The 20741-nt window shown below is 35.1% G+C and overlaps 3 protein-coding genes across 5 annotated transcripts; all 3 read left to right on the top strand.

Annotated features, from left to right (window-relative positions):
- On the top strand, positions 1–8422 carry LOC122041276 (uncharacterized protein At4g17910-like). 3 transcript variants are annotated; one of them, XM_042600913.1, is made up of 16 exons: positions 1–182; positions 273–336; positions 425–470; positions 602–738; positions 896–969; positions 1102–1177; positions 1258–1347; positions 1708–1781; positions 2323–2410; positions 3755–3881; positions 3981–4085; positions 5608–5737; positions 5842–5893; positions 6264–6308; positions 8063–8129; positions 8204–8422. In XM_042600913.1, the coding sequence occupies exons 1-15, from the start codon at positions 133–135 to the stop codon at positions 8105–8107; spliced, it is 1203 nt and encodes a 400-aa protein (XP_042456847.1). In that variant the 5' UTR covers positions 1–132; the 3' UTR covers positions 8108–8129; positions 8204–8422. The 3 variants fall into 3 exon arrangements, with proteins under 3 accessions (XP_042456847.1, XP_042456844.1, XP_042456845.1); XM_042600910.1 differs by lacking the exons at positions 8063–8129; positions 8204–8422 and adding exons at positions 7411–7509; positions 7585–7910; XM_042600911.1 differs by lacking the exons at positions 8063–8129; positions 8204–8422 and adding exons at positions 7411–7509; positions 7585–7848 and having other exon boundaries at positions 164–182; positions 607–738.
- A 10022-nt stretch (positions 8423–18444) lies between these two features.
- Positions 18445–19086, top strand: LOC122041277 (transcription factor ILI6-like). The gene is made up of 2 exons (XM_042600914.1): positions 18445–18623; positions 18696–19086. The coding sequence occupies exons 1-2, from the start codon at positions 18504–18506 to the stop codon at positions 18846–18848; spliced, it is 273 nt and encodes a 90-aa protein (XP_042456848.1). The 5' UTR covers positions 18445–18503; the 3' UTR covers positions 18849–19086.
- An 867-nt stretch (positions 19087–19953) lies between these two features.
- Positions 19954–20536, top strand: LOC122039725. The gene has a single exon (XM_042599190.1). The coding sequence runs from the start codon at positions 20021–20023 to the stop codon at positions 20444–20446; it is 426 nt and encodes a 141-aa protein (XP_042455124.1). The 5' UTR covers positions 19954–20020; the 3' UTR covers positions 20447–20536.
- The last annotated feature ends 205 nt before the right edge of the window (positions 20537–20741 follow it).

A 20741-nucleotide genomic window follows, 5' to 3' on the forward strand; every position in this document is an offset into this window, starting at 1 on the left:
CCGAATCGGTCTGGTCTGCTTGGTTCGGTTAACAGCCATTTGGGCAAATTCGTGAAACGTTCGCTTCCTCCTCAGAGGTCCCGTCCTCCTCCGCCCACGGCGGTGATATCCTCTGCGGCTTAACCTCCGGCCATGGAATCTCTCCGGCAGAGTCTCAACCCCAACAAGTTGCTCAAAGAAGAGTAAGAGTTTCTTTATTTATGCCGGTCCCTTTTGATCTCTTAAATTTTGTTCCTTTTTCGGGATTCTTACCGGGTTGGCATTCTCGACAGGTTCGTGAGCAATCTTACGGGATCTTCTATGCTGGAGGTCGTCGCTCTCTCTACGATAATTCCTGTAATGGACTTCCTCTCTCTCTAGCTCGCAAAGCTTAGGCACGGTGGACCATGTCTTGTTTGACCTTTAAATGTTTAATTGTTTCAAGGGTTTGGTAGTCCTTCGCCAATGGAGCAGCTTTGCCCGAGTGAATGGTGAATGATTTTTAATTTTTTTTAAGACAATCCGTTCTTTGGCTCTGAAACGATCTGTGATTCTCCTTTTTTGTTGTTGTTGTTGTTGTTTATCAAATGAGAGATTCAATGCTCTAACAATGTCTTGTCAGTGAAGATCAATGTTGAGGCTTCCACGTCAAAAAAGGATGGCGGTGTAGCTCCTCACCGTAGAGATTTTAGAAGCTATGCAGTTTCACTCAGTGTTGATTACTTGTGCATTGTTCTTCCGGTTCTTCTGATCCTCACGGTCTGTTGTCACTCTAAGAATAGTAGATATCATTGGAATCTGGTTCATGTGATCTGTAATCGCGTTCTTGTGTGCTCCTTAGTTTTACCTATAGTTTGTTGTGCTTTGTCTCAATCAGACAATAAAATTAACTATGCATTTGACTTATTCATTCCAGATTCTTGCTGAATGGGTTCATATGTTCACATTGCTGCTAATAGTTGTCCTACTTCTGTGCATATCAGCTAAAGGGTAACTCATTCAAAATGTTACAATTCTCTATTCCTTCCATAACTTTGATTATTTAATATAGTGATATTATATTCATTCCTTTTATTACATGACCTTACCAATGATTATTGACCAAATGTGCTATGGTGTCAGTTCTTCATATATTCATCTTAAAGGAGAACAGTTATCTTCTTTGCGGGCAACTATTACATCATATCGAGTATTGGTGGTATAGTGATCACTATAACTTAGTTAATTTAACTCATTTTTTTTGTGGATCAACAATCTGAACTGTTCTTTTCGACATAGGTCATCATGACATGCTTGAGTATATTAGCTGTGGACTTTAAAATCTTCCCCCGGCGTTATGCAAAGACTGAAACATATGGTACTAGTATGGTAAGCTTAGCATGTGATTCATTAATTATAAGTCTGGTTAAATGGTGTTATGAATTGTAATGCTTTTGAAGAAACTTGAGAAAACTATGCTTATGCTAAATAAAGATAAAATTGTTTTCTGCATAAGAAAAATGTTCTTTTTCATATTAAGTTTTGTGAATTTTTGTTTCTTCTTAGGGTTGTTCTGGTGGTTTCTATGTTGAGATTTCCATTTTTAACCCTGGAAAACAATTAGGGTAGTGAATGATAGAAGTTAGACTCCATTCGTAATATTTAATCTCATTAAATGATATGTTCTGCTGTGAAAATGTTTGATGTTATCAGCCCCTACTAATTACGACTGCTTTTGATTTTCAATAGATGGATCTGGGAGTTGGATCATTTGTCATCGTTAATGCATTAGTTTCAAGAAAAGCACGGAATTCTATCTCAATGTAAGTAACTCTTTATTTCTTCAGTGATATAATGGATTTATAGGAAAACTTATTAAGGTCTTTATGTTAATTATAGTTTGCAAATCTATTTACAGATACAATTTTACTATTTTCTTATACTAAAGGAATCATCTTAGAATAAGGCTGGGACAAATGGCAATAAAGAAGGAATGTTTGATGGAAATGTCAATTTACAGTTTCCTTGTTTAATACTGCATATATAACAATAGCATAGTTATACAATTACAACAAAGTTAATCTTCTCAATTAACATGGTTACCTAATGAAGAAACCCTGTCTCTGAAGAACCTATTTTTATGTGTCTAGAAGTTGTAGTCTGAATGATGCAACCAAAGAAAATTAAAAGTTTATTTAGTTATTTTTTAAAATAAAACTGGTTCAGTAAATTAAAGGTGTTCATGGTCTAATAAATTTGACCACATATATGCTGAAAATAATTTCTTGAGATGGCATAGGCATTTATTGTTTACCTTATAATTTTTTTTGACAATCCTATCCTATTGTCCAATATTCTCCTTAGGAATTGGATGGCAACACTCAAGTCTACAAGCCCACTAATATTGCTAGGATTTGGACGACTCATTTCTACAACAGGTGTAGATTATCAGGTAGGCCCCCTTTAGTCACTTCTATACTTTACCAAAATTACTTCCATTGTATCTAACTTGAAATGATAGCCAATGTAATTTACATGTACTAGTGCTTATGCTGACGTTTAGCAAAAGTAGCTGACATCTGCATTGCTCCAGTCCATTCTGTAATGTCAATATATAGTTCCTTCTCCAGTTCATGTCTGGGTGACATTTTGTTAGGGCTTACAGGATTAGTCATTAAGTTATCCTTGATGAAATTGTTGATTTTGCACAGGCCAGCAAGCCTTTTATGGCCTTGGTAGTTACTTTGTTTCTGGATGCTGAAACAACATTTTTGACCGATTACATTTTTGGCGTAAAAGGATCCATATAGCCGACCTCACCTAGTGGAATAAGGCTTGGTTGTTATTGTTATAGTACTTTGCCTAAGTTTATCTGCCAAGAAGGCCATGATTCATTTGATTTGCTAGTTCTAAGCATTCATGTAATATGATAGATGATTGGAAGATGGCAAAAAATAATATGCATCACACTAAGATGTATCTGTGGTTGAGATGAGTTGATAAGTTAGCTAGTGGTAAATTGAAAATTTAACGCTCTAGGCTGTAGATACATGTCATACAACTATTACTTTATTTTTTGGTATTAAGCAAATGGCCCAGATACTTATACAGTCTATATATATATATATATATAGTATCATCGAGTAAGATTACATTTACCAGAAGATACCTCATGATATATGTGTTACCTCATTGCCCATTACAGTAAATTGTTCAAAATTCCTTTTATCTTATTTTGTTCTAGGATTAGCATTTAAGTATTTAAGTTATTTTATTCAGTTTTTCAGAAATTGTTGTAGCACTAACTGAAGTGAAATGATGACTGAAGATATGTGCTTATTTGGTTACTAAATCTGACCGAAATTTAGATAGGCCATGTAAAGGCCTTTAGTGTAGCATTGTGTATCATAGTTTACTGTATTTTCCAAAAAAAAAAAATGAATTTGTGGTTTTGTGCCCTTTCGAACTTGGATAAATGATTGTATAGTATCATTAATTGTTTCTGGTCTTTCTTCTAAAGGACAGATCCACATGCATATTTGTTACTCAATGGTTGAAAAAATTATTTATTCCTCTAGACTCCATATTTGCTTGAACAATTCCAACTCTCAGTGTGATATTAAGACCCATACAACATAGCAGTCATACTTTGATATACTAAGTTTTCTAGGCATTGCTGAAGCTATACAGCAACGTCATATTTTGAATTACTATCCGTGATTTTTCTGTGGCTTTAGTTTCTTTGATGGGTTATTACAATTCTTTAACATGATGGTTCTCCTTATTTTATGCATAGGCACATGTGGGAGAATATGGTGTCCATTGGAACTTCTTTTTCACCCTTGCTGCAGTGTCTTTACTTTCATCATTATGTGACATTGATCCCAAGTACTGTGGGATAGTTGGTTTGCTAATTCTTGTAGGTACTTCTCTTATTAACATTTAATGGTAGGTCAAATGGGAGCCTAAACATTATCATTATATTCATTACAACTTTTGAATCAGTTATATTCTCTTGCCAGGGTACCAGGCATGCTTGTTATATGGGTTAAATGTATACTTGCTCTCAAATGAAAGGATGGCTGATATAGTCAGCCAAAATAAGGAAGGTCTATTCAGTATATTTGGTAATGAGTAACCTCATTTACATTCTCCTTGCATGCTGTTCTTGTTTTAATTAAATTTGTCTGTTCTAAAAATATTTGATTTTTATTTTTAATAAAAAAGAGCTTCACGAATTCTTGTTTATGTACTTTGGAGTTCAATTTCTAGTTTTCTTAGTCTTCTCAAGATCCAGCAAACAGTTCAGACACATCAAAGACATTCCGGAATAAATCATTTGCAATCAGGATCAGATAACTAATATGTTTATTGTTCGAAGTTTATAATCAACCTCTTGATGAGGATGACTCATTCCAACTAACTGTAGTTGACTTCCAATTGATTTTTGAGTGTGAGAAACACGGGCGGCAGTGTTGGTACTGGTAAGAAAAATTTAAAAATAACAAAATCACAAATATTTACTGAATAATACAACAAAAGTATATATATATATATATTTTAAAAAAAGTTATGCATCTACATTTCATTAAATTAATTAATTTTATATTTAAATTAAATATATTATTTAAAATATTAATTAAATAAAAATAATTAATTATTAATGAACTATTAATAATTAAGTTGCCTCTACCTTCATCTCTCCACCTCTCTAGCGACTTCTTTGCATCTGCATTACACCAAAGACTCACTTGAATTGCTCTCTTTTCAAATATTTAAAATCATAAGGTTCCTTAATCTAGATCCTTTCTTTCTATCACCGCACATAGTTCCGATTGTCCCCTTTCCATCTTTGCTTCTTGGAAAAGATTCTGAATGCAAATTGAAAAAAAGGGGCCGCTCCAATTCAGTTGATTTTTTCCCTTAACTGAATTGATTACCAACCGCTAATTATGGTGGTAAAAGGCGATTCGCTCGCCCCAGCACCTCTGTCAGCCCGTCCAGGCCAACACGAAAGAGGTAAATCACGGGTGACTACTAGCTTTAGGCAGTTGAATAGCACATGAGGGAGGGCAGACACCTGTCTACTAGTCGGGATTTGACCCCAGACCTTATGGTGGCAACACCACCATGCGCTAGCCAATTGTCTGTCCCGAGGGGACACCAACTGCTAATCATGAGTTTAGCATTAATTTCACCTTGATTAATCTAGATTTCATTAATCTCAGAGGGGTGGCTGAGATTTCTTGCTTGGAATTGGATCATCTTTGGCCGATCTGTATCCAACTCAGCTGATCCACTGACTTTGCCAACCATGGGAGAAAAGCTGTCGAATTGATAAAGACAAAAAACCTTAATAATTTTCTCTAGATACCATTGATCTGTCTAGCTTCTACAAAAAGTAATGCTGGTAAGAGTAATGCCATTCTGCAGCAAGTTCCCACTTGATATGAAACTTTGTTTGTGTGTTTTTAGAGCTTCCAATCAATGTATGTACATAACATTTATAAAGAAAAATAAACTTGTATCAATTAATCTGCTTTTTTACATTTTGTTTAAACAAATTATCTACTTAATGATTGTTGATAGAACTATTAATGAACTTGTCTTTGGTCTGTGGATGATAATTATCTATTTTTTTTCTTGTAGGGTACTGGGGTATGTATCTGATTGGTGTGCATCTAGGCCACTATATTCTCTTTGGAAATCATTCATCTTCAAAGGCTAGAAACATTCAAGCTACAAGAGCTACTGTTTGGATCGTTTGTGTTTTGTTTTGGTAAATACTAACCAAGTTATCTACTGTACTTCAGTCAATTGCTCACATTTTAAGCTCTTTGGTTCTGCATGCCAATCTCATGCCTTGTTTATCAATTTGAATAGGTTTTTAACTATCATTCTTGACAAGTATGTGGAAAGAGTTTCTCGGCGGATGGTAAACATTGTTTCTTCATATTACAAAAGTGCTGCTTTCTACAGACATGAGTTGGATGTTAGTGTGTTTAAAGTTTCCAGGTTGATCCATACCAAAATATGGCTGGATTAGAAAAATTTCACTAATTGAACTGGAGAGCAAACTAGCTCATGTTCTCCATTTAACCAGACGAACCGACCGGTCTGATTTGGAAAAAGTGATGTTTGTTCAATGTTTAGTTCTAGACTGAAGTACAAATATTGAGTTTGCTTCCTCTACACCTTATACCAATATGTATAGCTACATAATGCATCTTAAGTTTTGCTGGTGTATTTTTTCTTTAGTTTTATCATTTGTATGCCAAGTGATTCACAAAGCTTCTTTTATGCAGTGCAACCTAGCATATGTTACGCAGGTCATAGCTCAGAATTTTCAGGTACTAGTTTCACTTTCCACTTTGTTAAGGACTTTCCATCATCTGAGATGTTTGAAGTAATTTATTAGTTAATCATTCTGCAAACAGTTAGAATAGAGCACCAATTCTCTGGTACCATCTGATAAAAAGCAAATCATTATGAGAAAATAAGAGAACTTTTAAGGAGACAGAAAACCACATTCTCAGTATGTGGTTGATATGCAGCAAATCTTGCAGCTTCCTATCAAGTTTAGTAGTAACTGTGGGCACAGTCTAAAATGTTCTTCTATGCCACAATTTCAATCTCCAAGTGAAATGTTATGTTTTTGGTACCATACTTTACTGATTTGCAGCTCTTCAAAGTGCACTGAGATTAAATCAGCCACGACCAACTGATTTGTTTATGTCTAACTATAAATCTAATATCCAATAGAAATTCAATTGAATTAAAATAAAATATAACAAATATATTTCAACTAATTATTATACCTTACTATCCAAAATGAGTGTTGTGCTTCGAATAAGTGTATTGATTCATAGCATAATAGTGAAATGAACCTTATAATTATCTAAGGATCAAACTAAATAATTCTCCATGGACATTTGGTATTGAGTTAGTTTTTCCATGTGTTCATAATTTCATAAATATTTATGGGTTAACCACTAATAGTTGGATTGGAAATAGTACAATTGGAATTGGAATAGATACAAGTATGTGACATGAATGTATCTCTATTTCTCCTACTTCAGTACTACTCTTTATTGCTGTAGTGTTCCAATCGACGTTTCTCCTCTTCTTCTCTCCTCTCCTTTTATAGACTTTATCTCCCCCTCGTGAGTAGAATTGAATTGAATGATGAGCCACTGACACAACTCTATCTATTTCAGTTGGCTCTGAAGGGTACCATCTGACACAACTCTCTCAGTCATAGTCACTGACATTGTGAAAGCACTAGCAATATAATTACATTCATCCATGCCGACACAATTCTGTATTACCTAAAACCATAAGGCTATAAATCAATTTGTTGTCAGCAGGGTTGGTGTTACTCGTGCACTTTTGTGATGGATGCTATGTTATTAGCTGGGCCTTAAAAGGTAAATCTTTTTTCTTTTTTCCCAGGTCCTATCAATTCTCACACTATCAGACTTCATTCCCTACGAAAAGCCTTTAGCCATTGAAGAAGCATTTAACCAAAATCTTCTGGGTTCATTTCTTATGGTTAGTCATTTGTTGTTCATTTTTTTCTTAACCTCAGTTGACATAGTATTCAAATGGCCTTCGTTCTCTTGGCAGGCAAATGTCCTCACTGGTCTAGTAAACTTGTCTATGGATACCCTATCAGCTTCCCCTGTAACATCATTTACTGTCTTATTGGGTTACTCTTTTCTTCTATCTTTTGTTACTTCAATTCTCTGGTTCTGTGGCATCAAAATTAAATTTTGGTAGATGTTTTGTGTAAATATGTTGAAGCATAATAAACCAATGGCTGAACATTTTCTTGTCTGCAGTATTGACTTCTGGAAGCTGAACAATTAAATGACTTGGTGTGTTGTTAAATTGTTCAATGTCATTTATCTTGATTTCAGATTGAGCACTGCATGTTAGTTCTCATACTTGATTTTTAGTAAAAAAAAAAGAGACTATTCTTATATCTAAATTGTTCAAATGGATGCTTCTATTTTGATTATTATCAAAGAGGTGGTTCATCACCTCTAATATGCCCATTAAACGTCTTTTTAATACTGGTTATATTTATATTATTTTCTTATAGCATATTTTGTCAAAATATTGTATTGTACATCCATACAGAGCTTGAGGCAGTGATCACATGATACGTGGTGAGTGCTTTTCTTTAGTTTGGAATAAACAATGCCCTTTAGCTATTTATGAACATTGGCTCATTTACATGCAGACGGCTGAGATGATACAGGAAAATTTATGGCCCAATCCACTGAAGCACTTCAACAATGTGTGATGCTTTCTATTTGTCTTATTTCACATTATGTCATATGCTTCTAGGATAGGTTTTAAATGCCAATGCTTGCCGACTACTAAAGCACCAGTATACTGTGACTGTGATTCATATTTTTCAGTGTTATTTGTTATATCAATAGTAAAAATTGTCAACAAACTGCTTCTGAATTATATGTTCTAATTGATAGATCGTTTGGAGCGATAGAGGGGGAGGGGGGGGGGGGTGAATATCGCGCGTTTAAAACTTTTTCTTTAATCTTTTAAAATCAAAATCGTGCAGCGGAAATAAGAAAGGAGACAAGGTCTTTTACTTCGTTCGGAGCCTAGCTCGACCCTCTCCAGCTGGAGTCTGACGCTGGCTCGAATCTCTGGCATTAATTGGTCTTTAAGGGTTTGGTCGACCGAACCCACTTTTCGGTCGACTGGTTAGCTTCCTTCCCTGTTCGTCTTGATTTGCCGAGATCAACATTTATTGCACCTTTAATGTTGATTGGATCGGTCGACCGATCTCCTTGTTCGGTCGACCGATCAGCTTGTTTTCCTTTGCTGCTGATCGGTGCATTGATGATCTGTCCTGTGCTGAATCACTATGGTTCGGTCGATCGATCATGCTCAGATCTGCAAAACAATATTAGACAAAAATTCTCATGCAAAACAGATGTTAGAGAAATAATATAAAGCATGAATAATATATAAGACAGTGGGGCTGTCTTGATCTCAACTTTTGAAACCTTCCCGGTTTCTTCAGTTGGATCAACGACCTAAGGTTGTTCCCTTCGGGAACCCAACCTCACTGTCGCTCCTCCAGTTGTTTACCTTAACCTATCTGCCAAACTTAGATCCTTCAGATCTAGTTTGGACTTTTCACTCAGCCTTGATTGGCTCCCCAGGACTTTTCCTTTGATCTTCGGTCCTCCAGACCTCTCGATCACACCGCCAAGCATCCGGTCCCCTCGACCCACTTGGACTTGCACCTGGGTTCCACGATCTGCTAAGATTTCTCCGCCTAGCCTCCAGCTAGGACTTTTCTGGTTGAGTAAACATCCTGCACACTCAATCAGCTTGTTAGATCACAACAAGACTTAATTTGAACCTTTGACTACATCAAAACTCAGGTTTGATTCTGGTGCAACTTGCACCAACAATCTCCCCCTTTTTTGATGTTTGGCAACCAAGGTTCAAAGTTAAGTTTAAAAATATGCAAAAAGTAATATAAGCAAACAATTTAACTTTTCTCCCTGAGTTAAACAACTCCCCCTGAATTCACTATCTCTCCCCCTTTGACACACATCAAAAATAGGGGTAGACTCAAAAACCAAGAAAGATTTTAACCATAACATTTTGCTAAAAAATGATTAAAATATGAAAAATATTAACTAAGTAAAGTAAATTTTGAATAGAATTGTCGAAAAATTTGACGAAGTAAAAATTTAAACATATTACTAAGTTTGAATAAAATATTAAAAAACATTATTAAATAATTTTGAAAATGATAACAATTAAAAGAAAATACTAAGTCATTAAAAATTTTGAAAATATTTGAAAATTATATTTTGAAAAGAATAAATTTAAAAAAAACATTTTGAAAATTATATTTTGAAAAGAATAAATTTTGAAAAACATTTAGAAAAATTATATTTTGAAAAGAATAAATTTTGAAAAATTATATTTTGAAAAGAGTAGATTTGAAAAACATTTTGGAAATAATATTTTGAAAAGAATAAATATTTAAATTGAAAATTATATTTTGAAAATGATTTGGTCACTAAGTAAAAATGATATAAACTTAAAAATCTTGTTTTGAAGCTCTCCCAAAATTGACAAATTCCTAAAAGTCTAAGCATGGATAGGAAAACTAAGGAAAATTTATCCTTATGATGAAATGTCCAACCTTTGTTCAAAGCTAACTATCACAAGATAGTAGCTAATGACGCAGGTTGGTCAATTTGAGTATTTAGTACTAGCTAGGGTTTTACTAGCTAGTTAACCCAAATTGATTTAATTCTTCTTGCATCACAATTATCCAGTCAGGTTTAGTAAATGCATCACTTATATTTTTAGGTTCAATTTTAGATATTAATGCTATTTGACTAAGATTTCTAAAAGCAGATCTTGTTTGAACCCTTAATTCCGGATTTCCTATGATTTGGTTTACTGGATGATTAGGGTTAGATTTTATTTTTCTTGGATTAGAATTATCAGGTTGTTTGGGGTTTGTTAATTCCTCTTCTTCCTCTTGGTTAACTGTATGATTAGGATTTGAGCCATGTGCATTAATGTGATCATTTTCATCAAAGGTTACATTTGTTGTTTCCTCAATTTTCAAAGTAGGTTTATTGTAAACTCTATAGGCCGTACTTGTAGATGAATACCCAAGAAAAATTCCTTGATTAGTTTTTGAAGTAAATTTGCCTAAGTGATCTTTAAGATTTAAAATGTAAACTTTACAACCAAAAACTTTAAAATATTTTATGTTAGGTATTTTATTAAAATAAATTTCATAAGATGTTTTATTGTGAGTTTTATTAATTATAATTCGATTTTGGACATAATAAGCTGTATTAACAGCTTCAGCCCAAAAATATTTTGGTATATTAAATTCATTCAACATTGTTCGGGCAACTTCTTGTAAGTTTCTATTTTTACGTTCAACTAAGCCATTTTGTTGTGGAGTTTTGGGGCAAGAAAACTCATGGTGATAGCCATTTTCTAGGCAAAAATTATTAAAGTTTTGATTTTTGAATTCTCCTCCATTATCACTTCTTAATTTTTTAATTTTAATTTCTTTATCATTTTCTACTTGTTTACAAAAATGTTTAAATGTTTCAAAGGTTTCACTTTTATTAGATAGAAATTTTACCCAAGTATATTTAGAGTAGTCATCAATGATTACCAAGCAATAAAGAATTCCATTTAAGGATTTTATTCCATGAGAATCAAATAAATCTAAATGTATTAATTCAAGTATTCTATTTGTTCTATTTTGATTTGTAAGTTTATGAGTTGTTTTAATTTGTTTTCCATGTTGACAAGAATTACAAAATTTATTTATAGGATTCCCTAATTTTGGCAAACCTTTTACTAACCCATGTTTTCTTAATTTTAATAGATTTCTAAAGTAAGTATGAGCTAATCTCCTATGCCATAACCAAGTTTCATCATTATTTGTTAGAAAACATTTGGAAATTGTTTTAGGTAGATGAATAGAGTATATATTTTTATCTCTAAAACCTTTTAGTAATATATTAGGTGAGTCATTGTAACTTATTAAACATTCGGAAGCTAAAAATTTAACTTTGAATCCTGAATCACAAAGTTGACTTATACTAAGCAAATTATAATTAAAATGTTCAACAAGTAAAACCTTTTTAATTGAAATGTTGGACTGTAATTGAATTTCACCTGTACCAATTACCTTTAGCTTGCCATTGTTTCCAAAGTCAACTGACCCTAAGTTTTTGAATTCAATGTTGGTAAATTTGTGCTGATCCCCAGTCATGTGTCTGGAGCACCCGCTATCCAAGATCCATTTATCCAGAGCTTTGGGATCCTACAAAATGTAGGATGAAACCAAAGTGTGGTTAAAGGATTAAGTGAGTAAGTTGTTCTGAAATTTAGTTGATTGAAATGCATTTAATATTTATTATTTAATGTTCGAATCAAGTAAAGCGATTAGGTTTTAAATAGGTTTTTTAATTTTTTTTTTTAAATAAGTTTTTTTTTTTAAAAAAGTTTAAAATAAATTTTAATAAGTTTAAAATAATTTTTAATAATTTTTAAAATAAGTTTTTTTTAATAAGTTTAAAATAATTTTTAATAATTTTTAAAATAAGTTTTTTTTTAATAAGTTTAAAATAACTTTTAATAAGTTTTAAAATAAATTTTAATAAGTTTAGTAATTTTTAATAAGTTTAAAATAAGTTTAAAATAATTTTTAATAAGTTTAAAATAATTTTTAATAAGTTTAAAATAAGTTTTAAAAAAAAATATTTTAATAAGTTTTAAAAATAAGTTTAAATTTTAATAATTTTTAATAAGTTTAAAATAATTTTTAATAATTTTAAAATAAGTTTTTTAAAATAATTTTTAATAAGTTTAATTATTTTAAAATAATTTTTAATAAGTTTAATAATTTTTAATAAGTTTAAAATAATTTTTAATAATTTTAAAATAATATTTTTAAAATAAGTTTAAAATAATTTATAGTAAGTTTTAAAATAAATTTTTAATTAGTTTAATAATTTTTAATAAGTTTAAAATAATTTTTAATTAGTTTAATAATTTTTAATAATTTTAAAATAAGTTTAAAATAATTTTTAATAAGTTTAAAATAATTTTTAATAAGTTTTAAAATAAGTTTTAATAAGTTTAAAATAATTTTTTAATAAGTTTAATAATTTTTAATAAGTTTAAAATAATCTTTAATAAGTTTAATAATTTTTAATAAGTTTAAAATAATTAGGTTTGAATTAGGTTTGATAATTAATTTTGAATTAAAGTTTGAATTAAAGTTTTGATTTAATTATTCGAGAAAGGTTATTGAATCCATGTTAGATTCATACTTAGTTTTGGGTTAATCAAGTAGGCTTCATAAGGATAAGCTTTCAGTTCAGTGGCGAGGCATATGGCCTACTTGTGTATCATTAAACCACTTGCTGAAGACTTTCCAAACTGTTCCCGCCCAAAAAATTTAATACTAAATCTTGGTCTAACTAGCCCATGTTTAACTGGGGTAGCTTCGGTCAGATCCACTAAGTCTAGTGCACCAGGTAGAATTCCATATTCAGCCTAGACATACCTTCGACAGAGTTTCCTTGACGTACTATCATCCCAATCCATTCCGAAGCTATGTTGTAGGGTTTGATAAACCTTTTTCATCTAACCGTTCTAAATAAACCTAATTCTAAGTATTGAGTTTGGTTAATCAAGTTGGTTATATTGTTTTTCTACTTGCTCCCCATGAGTCATAGCTTAGATAAGGTCTATCTAAGTAATGGATTTGACTCCTAGGGACCAAGTATAGAGTTGGTTCAATTTGTTTGGTTAAAAGTTTTGTTTGAACCCATGCTTGGACTTGCCTTCTAGTATTTTGATTGATTAATGATAAGTATGATTTGTTTGTTTGTTTGGGTTTGTAACCGAGTCCTAATTTGTTGTACACAGCTCGTTGCGATTCAAGTACCATATTTAGACACTTGGATCCCATTTCGAACCTTTTCAACGTTTTCTTGAGTCGCTCGACTTGACCTTTCAAATCGGAATTTTCTTCCTCAAAGTTTTCAACTTGAGTTGAAGTTCTTACTTGAACTCGGTTAGTCGAGTCACTCAAGTTAACTTGTTGCTTAAGGTGGTCTATTTCCTTAAGTAACAAGTTATTTTGTTTTTCAGATTTCGATAATTTTTTAAACAAACATTTAACTACTTTAAGTAAATTAGACTTGGAATAAATTGTTACCATATTTGGATCTTCCGATCCGTTACTTTCGTCGGACTCGATGTCGATCTCGGATTCGTACTCTTCGTCGGACTCGGACCCGGAATCTTCGTTTCTTGCCATAAATGCAAGATGGCTTGAGTGCTTCGTTTGCTTCGCATCGGATTCGTCGGAAGAAGTTTCGTCCCATGTCGCTTGAAGAGCCTTCTTTCGTCTTGTTGATTTGGGTCTTTCTTCTTTCCGATTTGGGTATTCATTTTTGAAATGCCCCTTCTTGTTGCATCCATAACAGATTACTTCTGATTTGTTTTGGATCTGGTTCGGTGGGATCTTCTTGGTGCTTCTTCTAAACTTCTTCTTAGTCAATAACCTTCGGACCATGTTGACTAATTCTTCTTTGTTCGTTGAGTCCGAGTCTGGTTCGCTTTCTGACTCGATCTTCGTTTTTGATTTTGTTTCCTTGCTTGAACCTGTATACAACGCTACACCTTTCTCGACATGGTTTGTGTTAGACTGTTCGTGTAATTCCAATTCACAAAATAACTCGTCTAACTTAAGAATTGAAAGATCTTTGGAAACTTTGTAGGCATCTACAATCGATGCCCACAAAGCATTCCTCGGAAAGGCGTTCAGAGCGTACCTTATAGTGTCGCGGTTTTCCAGGTTGTGTCCGATTAGGTGGAGGCCGTTAAGTATGTCCTTCAGACGAGCGTGTAGTTGCGAGGCCGTCTCTCCAGGAAACATTTTTATATTAAATAAATTGTTTAAAAGTAAATCCCTTTTGTTTACCTTCGAGTCGTCGGTTCCTTCATGTAGTTTGACTAGTGAGTCCCACAATTCTTTGGCGTTGTCGTAGGACCGACTCGGTTCAACTCCTCCATTGTGAGCCCGCACTGAATGGTGTTGATCGCCTTGTAATTCAGTTGAGCCTTCTTGATTATTTAAGGAGTCCATTCTTCTGGTTCTAAAGTTGTTCCGTCTTTAGTCGGTAGAGTGTAACTTTTTAGGATTATGAACCAGAGCTCGATGTTAGACTTCAAGTAGCATTCCATTCTATTTTTCCAATAACTAAAGTTTTCTCCTTTGAACAGTGGAGGCCTTACGGTGCTGTAACCTTCTTGATAAGAGTTCGACATCCTTGCAAGAAAAGAATTAAGAGAAATATATTTCCAAGACTTTCGTCTTGGGATTAGTAGTGCTTGAGAAGAGAATGAAATAAATAAAAAATAATTTCTAAAAGAAAAGAAAAAGTCTTTAAAAAAAAATTGCTTTGAAAATCGGTTAAGAAATTTCAGAGCTAACCGGTTCTGATACCAATTGATAGATCGTTTGGAGCAATAGAGGGGGGGGGGGGGGGGGGAAAATCGCGCGTTTAAAACTTTTTCTTTAATCTTTTAAAACCAAAATCGTGCAGCGGAAATAAGAAAGGAGACAAGGTCTTTTACTTCGTTCGGAGCCTAGCTCGACTCCTACTCGAAGGCCCGCGGTCCTTGACCGCACCGATGGGCAAAAACACTATAACTCTTCTTTCCGAAATACTTCGGAAAGAAGTAGATCGTACAATGGAGCAAGATAATAACAACGTACTATCTTGCTTAAATGAAATTACAATGCAAGCTTAAATTAAAATATACTGACACGTAAATTGTAGATGAATCTTAGGTCGGTACTTCCGGATGCAGTAGTTTGCTGAGATGATGAAGACGAGTCGTTTACAGAACAGAATTTTTGATCAGAGAGTTGTTATCCTGCCTCTGTCTTCGAGCCTGATTTTATAGGAGTACTAGAGGTTCGGTCGACCGATCCCTCTGTTCGGTCGACCGAACCAGCTTCGACCCCCTCCAGTTGGAGTCTGACGTTGGCTAGAATCTCTGGCATTAATTGGTCTTTAAGGGTTCGATCGACCGAACCCACTTTTCGATCGACCGATCAGCTTCCTTCCCTGTTCGTCTTGATTTGCCGAGATCAACATTTATTGCACCTTTAATGTTGATTGGATCGGTCGACCGATCTCCTTGTTCGGTCGACCGATCAACTTGTTTTACTTTGCTGCTAATCGGTGCGCTGATGATCTGTCCTGTGCTGAGTCACTATGGTTCGATCGATCGATCTTACGGTTCGGTCGACTGATCAGGCTCAGATCTGCAAAACAGTATTAGACAAAAATTCTCCTGCAAAATAGATGTTAGAGAAATAATATAAAGCATGAATAATATATAAAACAGTAGGACTGCCTTGATCTCAACTTTTGAAATCTTTCCGGTTTCTTCAGTTGGATCAACGACCTAAGGTTGTTCCCTTCGGGAATCCGACCTCACTGTCGCTCCTCCAGTTGCTTAGATCCTCCAGATCTAGTTTGGACTTTTCACTCTGCCTTGATCGGCTCCCCAGGACTTTTCCTTTGATCTTCGGTCCTCCAGACCTCTCGTTCATACCGCCAAGCATCCGGTCCCCTCGACACGTGGACTTGCACCTGGGTTCCACGATCTGCTAAGATTTCTCCGCCTAGCCTCTAGCTAAGACTTTTCTGGTTGAGTAAACATCCTGCACACTTAGTCAGCTTGTTAGATCACAACAAGACTTAACTTGAACCTTTGACTATATCAAAACTCAGGTTTGATTCTGGTGCAACTTGCACCAACACTAATATCATTATATCAACATGTTTGTAATTTTTTTTTTACTTTCTTTTCTCATCAAGACTACATAAAAATTGAGGAGGAGGAGGTACATCGGTGAACTAATGATTAGCACGTTTGATTATTTCCGCATCACGGGAGTAGAGACCTTTCTTGAACAGGACCATAGTTTCTCAATTCCTGGGTTGTTTCAACTTTGTTGGTTTTTAAGGAAACGTCAAGAAAGAGCTATTTCTATTCCTCATGTGATAACTTGATTATATATCAGATAAATCCATATTATACTGGCATGCAACTTGGACATATTAACTTCTAAAATGTCTTGTTCCAGTCAAATTTTGCTGGCAAAGACGTAAAAAATTTTAGATGATACATACTGGTTATATTGCCAATAGAATATGGACATTAGAAAGTTCACATTATAGCAAGCTTTTTTGGCATTCAATTGTATTTGGCTCAAAGCAATTCGATCTCTATCTCACATCATTAAAAAGTAATCACTGTTCAAATCCTGGAATTAGGAAAAAGGGTTATTACACTGTCCATATTTCTAAAGACCTCATATATAAAGTGTGTAATTTGACTAAGGTATTACTTCATCTATCTTATGTAAGATCCTGCTTCTTTACTCCCACTTGACTTTGATTTATTTGCCAGAAAGGAGTCAGACCTTGTTGATGAAGATGGCGAAGGCTACGGAGTGCAACTTTGCATGAACGGCCTTATCAACTGTGGTTGAACAAGAACAACCCTTTTAGCCTGCCTCGGAGTAATATTAGGTCACTGCAGATGCATGGTCAGTTTCTTTCGTTCCTCTGTCAAGCATTTGAAGCAAGAAATTCATCCGTGTCACACCTTTAATCTTAATGTAAGTTTGTCCTAAAACATTTCTTCCTAGTTCATATGTGCACCAAAAATTGAATAAATAATATCATTTTGAACATTGTTAAATTCTAGATTTTGCATTTGCTTTAACTATTATTTCTTAACTTTCAAAATAAAGCTTTCAAAAAGTCCCTCTCTCTATTATTACTTAAGTTACATCAGTATAGTATACATACATTATGAGGTTGGGTCTATATTATAGAGAATGTTTGTATGGAAGTTTAAAAATATTACTTTACTTCTCGTTCCTTCACTGCTAACTTGCCGACAGATGATAACACACACGACATAATACCGAGTAAACAAATTGTGGAGAAATAAAGTGGTCACTCATAGTTTCACTGCATAGGACACTTACTGTTAATACATTTGCCCTCCATTTAATCTGCACTGTCTGGAGCAGTAGTGTCTTGTCTTTGAGTACTTGTATTTGGGACCATCTGTGCACTTATGCTTGTTCTAAAATATTACCACATGAGTTTGAATCCTCATTTTTTTTTAGCAGTTGATCATGTGTTTATTCAGAAACAAAACCAAAAACAAAAAAAATGTTTGCCCATCAAGATCTCGATTAGTTAAACTGCAATTTGCTGTTTAGCATAGAGAGGAATCATTGGATCCTCCTCAGGCCAAAGTGATTAAATAAACAGTGAGTCCTCATGGCTTCTCTGACCTCCATGTGCCTAAATATTTTTCAGTAGATTTCACTGCTGCAACTCCTTTGTGTCCAAGAACTGTATGTTTTATTTTTTATCACTCTCTCGTAATATATGATGATGGTTAACCTCGTAAATTTCTCACAGGTAAGAGCGTTTCGACGCCTAAAAGATGTTGTTGGAGGTGCATCTTCTCATACAAGGTGTTGAGAGAAGAGTCGTCATCTCTTATTCAAGGTGTTAATATCCACTTGTTCAATTTTTCATATACTTTTGTGTTGATATTGTATGTACTTGACTATCTTCGTGTACGTAGGCTTATGTCAAACGAGATACAAATATGTAATTGGAGACGATATATTTTGTGTAGTTCGAGTTATTTTGTAAACATATGTTAATGAGTCGGCCCCACTTTGCAGACAAATCAAGAGTGGCACAGCATGGCGTATCCCCGGATGCGATTCTCTTCTATTCCGACATCACTATGCATTTAAACTGCATCTCCCTTTTTTAGCTTCCTTGGTAAGTTCTCCTCTCTATAAATCCACAGCTTGCATAGCCTCTGAGTTGAGCATCCAAGAAAAGTTTATTTCATTCGACTCATAATAGTTGGTTTTGTTCATCATGTCGAGCAGGAGGTCTCAGCCGATGCCGAGTAGGAGCATCACCGACCAACAATTTGATGATCTCGTGTCGAAATTGCAGTCTGTCCTACCTGAAGCGCGTCTCCGAAGGAATGGCAAGGTAAAGTTTGATATGCACTTTTGGTTAGTAGTGAAACAGTTGGGCAGAATTTTGAACTTTTGGGGGTTGTAGGTTTTGACCGCGAAGGCATTGCAAGAGACATGCTACTACATAAGAAGCTTACACCGCGAGGTCGACGACTTGAGTGAGAGGCTATCGGAGTTGCTCATGACAACCGATATAAGTGCGGCCCAAGCCACCATTATTAGGAGCCTAATTATGTGAATGGTTTGCCTAATTACAAGTTGGAAGTGGAATTAAATAAGTAACTTTAGTTTTCTCGCTACATTTATGATAATGTACTATCAGAGTGTAGTTCAAAGAAAAAATTGCTAGCCCTCTCTCGGGCACAATGCAGCGGTAGGAGGCACGGTGGCTAATTCATGCAATGAGTGTTCGATACTTTCTTAGGACATATCAAATTCCTGCGGTACTCAAATATATATATGTTATATTAATGGCCCTTCTAGCGTTGGTCTTATAAATATGGAAGGAGATATATGCAGGTATACAGGCGGTCAGACGTATGGTTGGGTATATCTCAGGTCGTCAGTTTTTGAGAATCGATTAATGATCATTATGTCAGAGATGTCATGTGTTCACTGTATGTGTTACGTCTTGGGGATAACTCTCGTGGTACTCAAACTATTAATGATGATGTTGCACCATCGCTTTAGGATTTACCTACGTTTCTAGATTTATTTGGTTGGTGAATAGTGGAGAAGATTTGGATACTTGAATTAAGAAGAAATTTATTTGGTTGGCGAATAGTGGAGAAGATTTGGATACTTGAATTAAGAAGAAAAAAAATACTACCCTAAGTATCCATTGTTTTGTAGAAAAAAAATTAGTAATTGAATCTACAATTTTTTTATTTTTTTTAAAAGTAGAGCAAAATGCAATTTCTTAAACATAATTAATTTCCCCTTGATTACATCAGCAGACACGCAGCACCCGCGAAAACGTGGCCCCCTCGCGTTGCCTACTGCTCACCGGTTTTAACGCGTTTCCTTATTTCGTCGTTACTGGTTGTGTAGTTTGATGGTGGTTCACCGCCCACCGCAAAGCTTCCGATCTCTTTTTCCCTTCCTCTTCGTTAGGCTTGTCCGGCGGCTGGGATGGGTCGGCTCAGCTCAGCCCAGCCCAGCCGGCCTCCAAAGCGCCGCCACGTAATTCAAATTGCCGTCCCGGAGCGAGAGCCGAGCCATCAGCCACATTGAGCCTTATTCCATAGATATCTAATTGTTTAAGTTTTAACAGCTAATTAATAACAATAATCCCGCGTTACGAGCTGTATATAAATAACAAGAGCAGGCGGCGAAGAACACAACCGCAGTAAGGAAAAAAAAATCGATTTATTTTTTTGACTTTCATTTCGATCTGATCGCTCCAATCCGATGCATTCCTCTCTCGATCGGAGGTCCGACGGCTGCACCTCCGTCGGCTGCTTCGTCTTCCTCCGGCGGCCGTCCTCCCGCTCTCGCTTCGGCTACCGCCCGCTCCAGCGGGCGGACGGGTTCTCCGACGGCGAGGAGTCCGGGTCGGCGGTGCGGGTGGTGGTGGGGAAGGAGCGACGAGTCTTCTTGGTGGAGCCCTTCGTCCTCGAGACGGACCCGCTCAGGGTTCTGATGGCTACGGCGGCGAGGGAGGGGCGGCGGCGGAAAGGCGCCGTCTTCGTCGACGTCGACCACATCCTCTTCGAGCATCTGGTCTGGTTGGTGCACAACGAGTACTCCTCCGCTGCCGCCACCGCCGCCGCCTCGTCGGCTTTGATTCAGCTCAACTTGAAGGAAATCATTGAGTTCTACTCGCAGGAGAATTGAGGCGACTCGATGTTGTTATTTATTTTATTGTGTGAATTGTCAGAATTAATGATTAAGATGAAAATATAAGTTTTGAAAATTATTGAAGAATATTTTGATTTCCCAAATCACGTCCTTCATTTGCTGTATCACTATTCATTTTTATTCACCATTTCACGTATTCTTTTGCATTCTCTTTCCCATAACACACCCTTATTTTTTCTGTTCATTTCGAAAAAAAAACCCTAATCATTTTATCTTTTTTTCTAGAAAAAACTTAATCTCATTCATTGTCTAAGTCGAATGGTTCACTTCA

The sequence above is a fragment of the Zingiber officinale genome, chromosome 2A (genome assembly GCF_018446385.1).
Source record: "Zingiber officinale cultivar Zhangliang chromosome 2A, Zo_v1.1, whole genome shotgun sequence".
NCBI classification, from domain to species: Eukaryota; Viridiplantae; Streptophyta; class Magnoliopsida; order Zingiberales; family Zingiberaceae; genus Zingiber; species Zingiber officinale.